The sequence below is a fragment of the Urocitellus parryii genome, chromosome 16, assembly GCF_045843805.1.
Source record: "Urocitellus parryii isolate mUroPar1 chromosome 16, mUroPar1.hap1, whole genome shotgun sequence".
NCBI classification, from domain to species: Eukaryota; Metazoa; Chordata; class Mammalia; order Rodentia; family Sciuridae; genus Urocitellus; species Urocitellus parryii.
Genome location: NC_135546.1, coordinates 18,875,497 through 18,888,309, shown reverse-complemented (window position 1 = coordinate 18,888,309; position 12,813 = coordinate 18,875,497). Strand labels below are relative to the sequence as shown.

The 12,813-nt window shown below is 43.9% G+C and overlaps 1 protein-coding gene across 2 annotated transcripts; it reads left to right on the top strand.

The window, feature by feature from the left end:
* Positions 1–4,888: 4,888 nt before the first annotated feature.
* Positions 4,889–11,014, top strand: LOC144250580 (uncharacterized). 2 transcript variants are annotated; one of them, XM_077793467.1, is made up of 5 exons: positions 4,889–5,078; positions 7,403–7,530; positions 7,710–7,762; positions 8,950–9,455; positions 9,876–11,014. In XM_077793467.1, the coding sequence occupies exons 1-5, from the start codon at positions 5,051–5,053 to the stop codon at positions 11,012–11,014; spliced, it is 1,854 nt and encodes a 617-aa protein (XP_077649593.1). In that variant the 5' UTR covers positions 4,889–5,050. The 2 variants fall into 2 exon arrangements, with proteins under 2 accessions (XP_077649593.1, XP_077649592.1); XM_077793466.1 differs by having other exon boundaries at positions 8,863–11,014.
* Positions 11,015–12,813: the final 1,799 nt, after the last annotated feature.

The window sequence follows — 12,813 nt, the reverse complement described above, 5'->3', positions numbered from 1 at the left end:
CTGACAGAGGTTATGCATAAATGTGCACGTTGGTCAACGCAACCCAAAAGCACCAAGTCAGCTAATTCTTCTATCTGAGCTTGGAGTAAATCTATTCTTTGGTTGGCAGCTAAAATCCCTGACAAAATATGTTGATTGATTGTGTTTTGGGATTCGAGTATGATGGAAGTTTGTTGAACAACTCGATTAATGGTGGCAGCAGTTTGTACTTGATTGGCCATGGCCACTCCGGTCGTAACCGCTGCAGCAGCAGATACCGCCACGGCTGTCACTATGGCTGCTGTAATTCCAAAATCCCTGCGGACTCGAAATAACTCAACAATGGGGAATTTTTCAGGATCTGCAGTTACCGGGATTGGGACAAAAGTTGGAATTTTCATAACTACTGCTACAGTCCAAGAACCATTCCAACACTCAGATAAGAGACAGGTAACCTTAGAACAATCTAGCATCCCTGACGAGGTGTCATTAGCCAAAAGGAACAGGAACGGTGATTGGACACAGACCATTGCAGGGGGTAATGTGGCACTATATAACAGAGAGTTGAACGAAACAGATGTAAGTCTATTTCCTTGTTTACTCTCCCTAACAGTGCCAGAAACATTAGCCAACCAGCTTTTGGCTCCTAGCAATTGAGCCAATGTAGAAATATCGGCTGAAGCCCCCCTTTCATTGGAAATCAGCCACTGAAACCAGGACCAACCCACTCCTGTAGAGGAGTTGGCACTGTTATTAAAGTTATAAACATACCTCTTAAGAGAGGGAGAAAGGGAGAAACCTTTAGCAACTTGATGTTTCTCCCAAGAATGATCCTGACAATGCGTAAATGTTGGGGGAAAACCAAGATTAGGGGTACAGTAAGGAGAGGCCTTGAAATGAGTGGCATGATAGATACTATTAGAAGAAGAAGGCACTGGGATTAGCACCTCGGAGATAATAGCCAAGGTAGTTATATTTAAAGCAGAGTTATTTGCGGGGGTCCCTGAGCCTGATTGCTTCCCCGAAGCTACTTGGCTCAGTACGGCACTGATAATGCTCCCCGAGTCCTGACTGGACCGCAATGGGTCCTCCCAGTTAGTCAAATTTTTGGTCTTAAGGCTAATGCAATTAGCGTTCCCAAGGCTGAAGCAAAAAACTCCTGTGAGATTAACTTGAGATTGATTAAAAATGCTCTCTATGTCCCCTCTAGGAGAAGCACAGGGAGCAGACATCTCACATGAGGTAGAAAAAAGAGTAGGGAGAACACTAGAATTACCATGAACCGGCATCGGCATCGGCCATGCCCGTGCCACTGCCCACCACTGCATCGGTGTCGCCTGTACCATCGGCATCAACATCAGAGCCAGAGCACTTAGCAGGATGAAGATCCTCATCACAGGATTGCTGTGGTATCTCTTGTTGCTGGTTGGCTGGAGTCAAGACTCTTCTTGTCATGCGTTCAGGGACCCACAGCGGTTCCGTGCGATCCTGGGGAAAAACACATACAGATCCTCGTGCCCATGTCAGCACGGGGTCGGGGCCGTTCCATTGGCCCGTAAGAATGTCTTTCCACTTAACATAGCCAATCACAGAGGGCTGAGGGGACACATGTCTATCGGCCGCAGAGCGACCATGAATATCCAAATTCAAAAAATTAATGGTAAAGAGAGCTAAGGACAGGCGTTCTTTAGGAGTGTGTTCAGCTCCTATTCCCCCTTTTTGTTTTTGTAAAGTTTCCTTTAAGGTGCGATGAGCACGCTCAACAATGCCTTGTCCTTGAGGATTGTAAGGCAGACCATGAGTAAGTTGCACTCCCATAGTAGAACAAAAGGATGTAAATTGTCTGCCAGTATAAGCAGGTCCATTATCAGTCTTAAGGGATGTAGGAGCACCCCATGCTGCCCATGCCTCTAGGCAATGAGTAATAACATTACGTGCCTTTTCTCCCGATAAAGCAGAAGCGTGAATAATTCCAGAGCACGTATCAACAGAGACATGTACATACTTGAAGTTACCAAAGTCAGTAATGTGTGTCACATCCATTTGCCAGACAACCAATGGCTTTAATCCCCGTGGGTTTACGCCATAATGAGGGGGATGAAGAAATGTGACACAATGAGGACATTGTAATACTATCTGACGAGCATCTGCTCTTGAAATGGAAAAACGCCTGCGTAGCGTTAAAGCATTAACATGGAAGTTTTGGTGAAATAATTTAGCCCCCTCCAAGGAGGAAGCCAAGCATAGCAAGTGATTTCTAGTGGCTGAGTCCGCACAGGCATTGCCCTGTGATAACGGACCAGGAAGAGAGGTGTGAGCCCGGATGTGCATTGGATAAAAAGGAGCAGCGCGGCTACAGATAAGCTGTTGAAGTTGAGTAAAGTAAACAGATACATTATGGGCATCACTAATAGTTCCCACGGCCTCCAGGACTTTTAGTGCTTGTACCACATAGGCGGAGTCCGAAATGAGATTAAAAGGAAAAGAACACTGCTTAAAAACCTCAATAACAATTTGTAGTTCTACCCATTGTGGATTTCCTGGAGCAAATTGATGCTGGACAGGGGGGGAATCATTAAGTACATAAGCTCCCATTCCAGACTTGGAACCATCAGTAAAAACATTAACAGCCCCCGGAATAGGACTGGGTGAAGTCACCTTAGGGAAAATGATGGGATGCTCTTTAACAAAATTGAGTAATGGATGGGAAGGGTAATGATTATCAATATCTCCTTGAAATGAGCAGCATAGAATAGCCCAGTTGTCTAGAGTAGCACACAAAACATTAAGTTGAGCTTTAGTGTAGGGTATGATAAGAGAAGAAGGCGACTGTCCGAAAAATTGAATGCTTTGTTGAATCCCTTTAAGTGCTAACGCTGCAACAGCATCAGGATAGTATTCTAAGGATTTTCCTGGAGACACATGTGGGTGGATCCATAGTAAAGGCCCATCTTGCCACAGTACTCCAGTAGGCTGCCGCATAGTGGCAAGCACACATAACTGGAAAGGTTTATCACTCTGGAGCCTGTATAGAGTGGCATGTTGTATAGCCTCTTCTACTTTCATAAGGGCCGCTCTAGCCTCTTTGGTGAGGCTACGAGGGGAAGTAAGATCTGGATCACCCTTAAGAGTAGCATACAAAGGCTGAAGCACAATATTAGGAATATGTAAATATCCTCTTATCCAATTAATATCTCCCAGCAGTTTTTGAAAATCATTTAGAGTTTGGAGATCCTGAGTTCTTATGGTGATTTTTTGTGGTTTTAATTTGTCATACCCAATTGTTGCTCCCAAATACTTAATAGAATCCCCCGTTTGAACCTTTTCAGGTGCAATATGCAGTCCATATTGAGCTAACAGGTTTATTAGGTCTTTATAAGCCTCATTAACCCTTTGTTCTAATTTAGCAGCCAATAGTACATCATCCATATAATGAATGATCTTAATGGAGGAATACTTTTGTCTGAGAGGTACGAGTGCCTTCCCCACATACATCTGACACATCGTAGGACTATTAGCCATGCCCTGCGGCAACACTACCCACTCAAACCTTTGATCTGGTTCCTCGTGGTTACACGAGGGAAGGGTGAATGCAAAACGCTGTGAGTCTTTAGGATGCAAAGGAATAGAAAAGAAACAGTCTTTAATGTCAATAGTAATAATATGCCAGCCCTGAGGAACAGAGGAGAGCAGAGGCAGCCCTCTTTGAATGGGCCCCATAAGTTGCATTTGAGCATTAACCGCTCGTAGATCATGCAGTAGGCGCCACTTCCCTGACTTTTTCTTAATGACAAATATGGGAGTATTCCAGGGAGAAGTAGAAGGTTGGATGTGACCCAAGCCAAGTTGTTCTTTAACTAGGTCATGGGCTGCTGCCAATTTAACCGAGGGAAGAGGCCACTGAGGCACCCAAACAGGCTCCTCGGTGAGCCATGTTATGGGTATTTGAGCCCCAGTGGCCCCTAGAAAAAACCCAGACCAAATCTGTTAAGCTTTTGATGACCTTGCACAGGATGCCTATGCCCCTGTAGGTGTTTTCCTAGTCCTAGACCTGGCTTATACCCCATATCTAGCATAATTTGTTGAGACACCGGGGAATAGTCATTGCTAAGAGTAAACCCCATGTCATTCATCAGATCACGGCCCCATAAAGAAACAGGCAAATCAAGTACATAAGGCTGAAAAGTACCATGATGTCCTTCCGGGTCCTTCCAAGATAGATGTCTACAGCTGATTTGAGGGGCTTGGGCGTATCCAAGTCCTCTTAGGGACTGATCAGAAGTCTGCACTGGCCATCCCTTAGACCAGTCCTTAAGGGCTATAATGCTACGGTCTGCCCCTGTGTCCAGCAATCCCACAATAGATTTACCTTCTATGCTTAACTCCAAAGTGGGGCGATTGCTCATATTCAGTGACAAATAGGCACAATTTCCTCCGGTGGCACCAATCTCATCTCCCGTCCGTGACCTTGAGTCAGAAGGGAAACGGGTATGCAAGCTAGGCAAAATTAGTAATTGAGCAATCCGATCCCCTGGAGAGATAGACACAATGCCCCTTGGAGCTTCCACCATAACCTTTACTGTCCCTACAGCATCAGGGCTAATGACTCCAGGGAAAACATGAAGACCTTGCAAGATAGAGGATGCACGTCCAATTAGCAAACCTACAGTGCCAGGTGGTAGAGGCCCTTTAAACTCAGTTTCCACCAATTGGACTCCCATCTTAGGTGTTAATACGAGTCTGGAGGTGGAACAGAGGTCCAATCCTGCGGCGCCTGTAGTGGCTCTCCGCGTTTCATGGGATGGCGCAGAGACGGCCATGTCTCGGGTGCGGGTGTGACATTCTCCATTGCCCCATATATTTGTGGGCCCTGGGGTCGGGGGCCCCGTTGGCCGTTTTTTGGCCCAGCTGAAATAGGCTGTCCATGGATGTCTCTCACTGATTGACACTCTCTTGCCCAATGTTTCCCCTTTTTGCATCTTGGACACAACCCCGGTAGACGAAGGCCATTGGAAGGGCCACCGTAAGGAGGTCCAGTAAAACTGCCTTTTTTGGGACATTCCCGTCTGAAATGACCAGATTGACCACAATGGAAGCATGTTCTGGCACCAGGACCTCCCCCTTTGGCAATCCGAAGGACAGCAGCTGCAAGGCCTGAATTAGTTAAAGGTCCTCCAATCTCTCTACACACCTTCATCCATGCTTCTATGCCCTTGTTTTTATAAGGAGTGATTGCTGCCTTACATTCCTTGGTGCATTGCTCAAAAACCAATTGCTTGATAAGGGGCATGGCTCTATCAGGATCCCCAAAAATCTTTCCAGCGGCATCTACCATCCTTGCAACAAAATCTGAAAAGGGTTCTGTAGGGCCTTGTAGAATCTTGGTCAAATTACCAGATACCTCTCCTCTATTTGGAAGTGATTTCCATGCCCGAATGCAAATGCTGTTAATTTGGTCATATACCTCAAGAGGAAATCCTGTCTGTTGATTAGCAAATCTCCCCTGCCCCAAAAGCATGTCCTTATCCCAAGCGGGGTGTCCCGCCGCATGGTTTTGGGCGGCCTGCTCTATTGCGCCCTCTAGCACAAATGCTCTCCAGTCCAAATATTTACCCGGGGAAACACAAGCCCGAACAAGGCTAGCCCAGTCAGAGGGAGTCATGCAGTATCTAGATAAACTCTCCACCTGAGTTAGTGTGAAGGCGGCATCCACCCCATAAGTACGCACGGACTCCGCCAGGGTCTTCACAATTTTGAAATCTAAGGGTTCATGGAATCTTCCCCTATTGTCATCCTGAAAAACTGGATAAGCAAGACCCATCTCAGCATTAACTGCCCTCCATGTTTGGGCATGGAAAGCTCTCCCCGAAACACCCCCACCATACGGCGGTGGATCGGGAGGATCATTTTTCTTGAGCCCCTGTTTATTTCTGTTCCCTTCTCCCATGCCTACACTCCCTAGCTGACAAGACAGCCTCCCAAGCTCCTCCTCCTCATCCTCCTCTTTCTCTGACCCACTTTCGCATGGGGGTGTGCGCAGCGCACTGAGATCTGGATACAATCGTCTCCTCCCCTGTTTCACATTCCGTACATTCCCATCCTTCTGAGATATCTCACTTCTTGCCGGAGACAGCCGCCTCCTCCCCTGTTTCATACTCCGCACACTCCCATCCTCCTGAAATACCTCACTTTCTGCCGTTTCTGACTTCTCCTCATGTAATTGCTCTAAAACTTCCTGTCCTTTAGTAAGTGCGTCCTGACATCTGCCATCTGTGAGGCAACTACGGACCATCTTCCAAAGGGGTATCACCCCACCCTCTAACATGCCCTGCTCAGAAGCAAAGTCAAGGTCTTTGCCTAATTTATCCCAGCTAGGTATAGTAAGGCTGCCCGAGAATGCAAACCACGGCGCAGCAATATCTGTCTTCTGTAAAAATCTCTCTAAAGTACTACGTTTCACTTTCAGGCCCTTGGAACGTAACAGGTTATCTAGGGCCAGGAGGAGCAGACTTGAAGGCGCGGCACCCATGACACAACAACAAAAGACGCACAAAAAACAACAAGCGATATCACAAAAAACAAAAACGAGATGACACAACAAAAGAAACTCAGAAAACAAAAGTGAAAGTACACAGTGCAGCTGCAATAGATATGAGGCTCTCTCTTTCTTTGTAGAGGAGCTGACCCCGCTTTGGACGCGGATCCCACTCACTGGGACTATTCCTGCTTTCATAGCAGACCCCACTCACCTGGGAGTAACCGGTGCACCACCCCTGACTGACTGAAAGTTCTGGTTCCCGGGTTTCGGCACCACTTGTCGCGACCCCTTGCCCGCAAGGAAGACGCAACTCAGGAATCTTCTTTCAGCCGTTTATTCAGGTCCCTGATACTTTTCCTCTTAACCCCTGGATGCCCCTCCCAGCCTTAATAAAGCACCTTAAGCCCCAATGCGAAGCTGCCACGTGGACCTTTCTCACAGGGTGCCAAGTCACAGCATGCCAACTCATTCTGATAAGGAGTTGTTTGTCACAGACTACAGGGGAAATCAGCGCCATCTTGTAATGGCGGCCACAATTCACAGAAACGGCTCACCACACTGTACCACACAGGAGATTTGTAGGACATGTAATAGAGGTGCAACCATTAAAGAAGTTAGGAGTGATCTGGGAGCCTGTCTTACTTCCTGTGAACTCCCCAAAGGAAGGGTATAAATCACTATGATGTTTGCCTTCTGAGTAGCCAAATTCTAGTGTTGGAATGGGTGTAAGAAATTGAGTGCAGTAAAGATTTGATGGACCAAATCATGGAATTAATCAGGAGGCCAGGGAATCATGTGAACATCATGCATGTTGAGTGCAGATTTCTCATGCTGTCAATCGTTCCTGGCCTCCACTATGCATTTGTGGGATATTTCAGATCTCAGTGACCTTTGAGGATGTGGCTGTGAACTTCACCAAGGAGGAGTGGGCTTTTCTGGATGCCTCCCAGAAGAACCTTTATAGAGATGTGATGCGGGAAGTCCTCAGAAACCTGGCTTCTATAGGTAATAATGTTGGTTTAAAATTAATCAAATTGAGAAGTCATGTTTATTTTGGTCATTTATGTAGAAGGTGAAAAGGAAATCAGTTGCTGAATTATTGAAGCATAAATGGCACCTAAAATTTGGCAAAGCATTTCTAGCTCCTAAATATTCATAGAGATTGTTATGTTCTCTCATTTTAGGAAACAAGTGGGAAGACAAGACCACTGAAGATCAGATTGAAAACTCTGGAAGCAACCTAAGGTAACTCTACTCACAAGAGGTATTGGTGAGGGAATCTGAGAACTGTCATATAATTTTTTAAAGCAAACCAACCGAAGAAGTATGCATAATTTGAAATGTGTTTATTCTTATAATATTTTTTACCAGAAATATATACTTATCTGTAACAGGTATTCAGTCTTTTCAAAGTATTTGACATGCAAAAAGGACTATGAAATTGCCTATGTGAATATCACTATGTGAATAGTAGCCATAGAGAAGCTGTGTTGCAAAGGATTGTTTCCTTTCAATCTCTTTATTTTCAGGGAACTTTAACAAGTCAGAAAATCTAGCCTTTACGTGATGTTGGTAGAAATGTAAAGACCTATAAATAAATAGAAAACTGTGGATGAGTTAGGTATCAATTATGTGTTGCTCACTTCTTCTTCAAAGAAGTTCTATGGTAGACTTCAAACTTTCTTCACAGAATAGTGTGGGGAAACCTTCAAGTCGATTCCAATTCTTAATCAAACAAAGACAAATTTTAATGGAGTAAATCCATGTGACTTCATTATGTGTGCAAAAGATTTCATATGTCCTTCTTTCCTTCATAGGCACATCACATCTCACTCTGGACACGAATACTATAAGCATGAGGAATGTGAAGAGAAGCCATGTGAATTTAAACAATATAGGAAATCTCTGGTTTCTCTCAAAAGTGTTCACACACAAATGTTACAAACTGGAGATAGACCACATGAAAGTACAGTATGTGGGAAAGTCATCAGTTGTTCCAATGGCATTCAAAGACATGAAGAAACTCATACTGGGGGGCAACTCTATGAATGTCAACAATGTGGTGAAGCCTCTTCTTCTCTCCCAGGTGTTCAAAGACCCATGATAACACACAGTGGAGGTAAACCTTTTCAATGTGAGGTATGTGGGAAAGCCTTTCATTTCCCCTCTTTATTTAGAAGACATGAAAGAACTCATTCTGGAGGGAAACTCTATGAATGTAAACAAGATGGTCGAACCTTTATTTCACACACAAGTCTTCAAAAGCGCAGGATCACGCACATAGGGAATGCACATTTCAAATGTAAGGTATGTGGGAAAGACTTTGCTTATCCCAGATTACTTAGAATACATCAGAAAACACATACTGGAGAGAAGCCCTATGAATGTAAGCAGTGTAGCAAAGCCTTTGCTACATCCTGTCAGCTTCATAGACATGGAAGAACACATACTGGAGAGAAGCCCTATGAATGCAAACAATGTGGAAAAGCCTTTGCTACATCCTATCAGCTTAACAGACATGGAAGAACACACACTGGAGAGAAGCCCTATGAATGTCAACAATGTGGAAAAGCCTACACTACTGCCTTTTACCTTTGGATGCATAAACACACTCATACTGGAGAGAAGCCCTATGAATGTAAGCAGTGTGGAAAAGCCTTTGCTACATCCCGTCAGCTTCATGCACATGGAAGAACACATACTGGAGGGAAGCCCTATGAATGTAAGCAGTGTGGAAAAGCCTTTGCTAGATCTAGTTACCTTCAGATTCATGGAAGAACACATACTGGAGAGAAGCCTTATGAATGCAAACAATGTGGAAAAGCCTTTGCTATGTCCCATCAGCTTAAAAGACATGGAAGAACACACACTGGAGAGAAGCCCTATGAATGTAAGCAGTGTGGAAAAGCCTTTGCTAGATCTAGTCACCTTCAGATTCATGGAAGAACACATACTAAAAAGAAACCCTTTGGATGTCAAGAATGTGGAAAAACATTTGCTTCATCCCGTCGTCTTCACATACATGGAAGAATGCATACCGAAGAAAAGCCCTATGAATGTGAACAATGTGGAAAAGGCTTTACTGCTTCCTCTTACCTTCAGATACATAAAGGAACTCATACTGGAGAGAAGCCGTATGATTGTAAGCAGTGTGGCAAAGCCTTTGCTACATCTAGTAAACTTCAAATACATGGAATAGTGCACACTGGAGAGAAGCCCTATGAATGTAAGCAGTGTGGCAAAGCCTTTGCTAGATCTGGTGACCTACACATACATGAAAGAACTCATAGTGGAGAGAAGCCCTATGAATGTAAGCGGTGTGGGAAAGCCTTCAGTCAGTCCTCTCACCTTCACTCACATGAACAAACTCATACTGGAGAGAAGCCCTATGAATGTAAGCAGTGTGGCAAAGCCTTTGCTAGATCCAGTGAACTTCAAATACATGGAAGAGTGCATACTGGAGAGAAGCCCTATGAATGTAAGCAGTGTGGCAAAGCCTTTGCTAGATCTGGTGACCTTCACATACATGAAAGAACTCATAGTGGAGAGAAGCCCTATGTATGTAAGCAGTGTGGCAAAGCCTTTGCTACATCCCGTCAGCTTCATGAACATGGAGGAACACATACTGGACAGAAGCCTTATGAATGTAAGCAGTGTGGAAAAGTCTTTGCTAGATCTAGTCACCTTCAGATTCATGGAAGAACACACACTGGAGAGAAGCCCTATGAATGTAAGCAGTGTGGAAAAGCCTTTGCTAGATCTAGTCACCTTCAGATTCATGGAAGAACACACACTGGAGAGAAGCCCTATGAATGTAAGCAGTGTGGAAAAGCCTTTGCTACATCTAGTCGCCTTCAGATTCATGGAAGAACACATACTAGAAAGAAACCCTTTGGATGTCAACAATGTGGAAAAACATTTGCTTCATCCCGTCATCTTCGCATACATGGAAGAATGCATACCGGAGAAAAGCCCTATGAATGTGAACAATGTGGAAAAGCCTTTACTGCTGCCTCTTACCTTCAGATACATAAACGAACTCATACTGGAGAGAGGCCCTATGAATGTAAGCAGTGTGGGAAAGCCTTCACTCAGTCCTCTCACCTTCACTCACATGAACAAACTCATACTGGAGAGAAGCCCTATGATTGTAAGCAGTGTGGCAAAGCCTTTGCTAGATCTGGTGACCTTCACAAACATGAAAGAACTCATAGTGGAGAGAAGCCCTATGTATGTAAGCAGTGTGGCAAAGCCTTTGCTAGGTCCAGTGAACTTCAAATACATGGAAGAGTGCATACTGGAGAGAAGCCCTATGAATGTAAGCAGTGTGGCAAAGCCTTTGCTAGATCTGGTGACCTTCACATACATGAAAGAACTCATACTGGAGAGAAGCCCTATGTATGTACGCAGTGTGGCAAAGCCTTTGCTACATCCCGTCAGCTTCATAGACATGGAAGAACACATACTGGAGAGAAGCCCTATGAATGCAAACAATGAGGAAAAGCCTTTGCTACATCCTATAAGCTTAATAGCCATGAAAGAACACACAGTGGAGAGAAGCCCTATGAATGTAAGCAGTGTGGCAAAGCCTTCACTCAGACCTATTACCTTCACTCACATGAACATCTCATACTGGAGAGAAGCCCTAAGAATGTAAGCAGTGTGGCAAAACCTTTGCTAGATCCAGTGATCTTCACAGACACGGAAGAATGTATAGTGGAGAAAAGCCCAATGAATGTCAACAATGTGGAGAAGCCTTTGCCACATCTTGTCTGCTTCACACATGTGAAAGAACACATACTGCATAGAAATTGTATGCATGAAAACAATTGGTAAACTCTTCTGTTATTACTGTTTCACTTCCTACTGTTTCATGTAGGAAGTTTACTGGAGAAAAATCCTTTGAATGTGAAATATGGTAAATCAATATTTCATGTCATCCTCAAAGACAAGAGAGGCTCATACTGCTGAAAATATGTGTGTGTGTGTGTGTGTGTGTGTGTGTGTATGTGTGAGATAGGGAGAGATCAATCAATCAATTGATCCCCTGGGGATTTAGTCTGGTGGTGCTCTACCACTGAGCTACATTCCAGTTTCTTTTTACTTTTTATTTTGAGACAGGGACTTGCTGAGTTTCTTAGGGTCTTCCTAACGTACTGAGGCTAGCCTCCAACATTGATTCTTCAGAATCAGCCTCTCGAGTCTCAGGAATTAAAGGAATACACCATCACATCCAACTGAATAACTCCTTAAATGTGAAAAATATCACAAATCATTCCATTTTCCCTGTTGCTTTCAAAGCCATTTCACTCACATTGAAAAACAAACCCTCTGAATTTGGGGGATTTGCTACATTCTTTCAGCTTCATTTCCTTTCTTATATATGAAAACACTCATTCAGAAGCCCCGTGAATGTGAGAAATGTGGGAAATCTTCTAGGCTTCTCATTTTTCCCTAAGGACTGGGAATATTGTTTTGGAATAAAAAGAATAAATCCTATGCAAGTAAGAAATATAAAGGGTTCAGCTGTTCTAGTTTTGTTCAGTTGTATGAAAGGACTCATACTGTAGAAAATGCTCAGGATAAGCCATGTGGGGCAGTATTCAGCTTTGAGAGTTTTTTCCAAAGGCATGAAAGAATTCACAACTGTGAGAATCCTTTTTCTATCTTTAAAATTGCAGTAACACTTTCAACTTTCAGGTCCCTTTGAACAGCATTTAAGTAATCACACTGGAGAAAAGCCCTGTATGTAGAAATGTGGTGAGAACTTTGCTTGTTTCAGATCCATTTGAATCTATTCAGACTTGAGGAAAATTTTATTTCATTTTATTTATTTATTTTGAGATCACCACTGTAGCTGTGTGAAAATGGTGTGTGCCTTCATTTCTTTTTTTCTTTCTCCTTTTTTTTTTTTTTTAAATGTATTCAGAGGTAACCAAACTGCACCCTGGGTTGGAGGGGAGCATTGCATCAGCATGAAAATTTGAAGGCCACATGTTTCTCTGCGTTAAATCTCTCTTGTTGTTAGATTCCATTTTCCCGTATTTTAAGTCTTTTGTGTCTAACGTTTCATTACATATTGTGTATGTCAGTTTAGGCCTCTCCAGCCTTTGGTAGAGATTGGTCAAATGGCTCTTCTGAACTTCTTTCCTCTCTTTCTTTGTTCAGATTTCACCCAGGAGTGCTGTACCACTGAGTTTCTCCTCAGTCCTTTTAATTGTTATTTTTTGAGAGGGGATGAGGCTGTCAGCTGGGACCATAGGGATGTGTCTGTGTACCCTGCAGCTGGCCTCTTC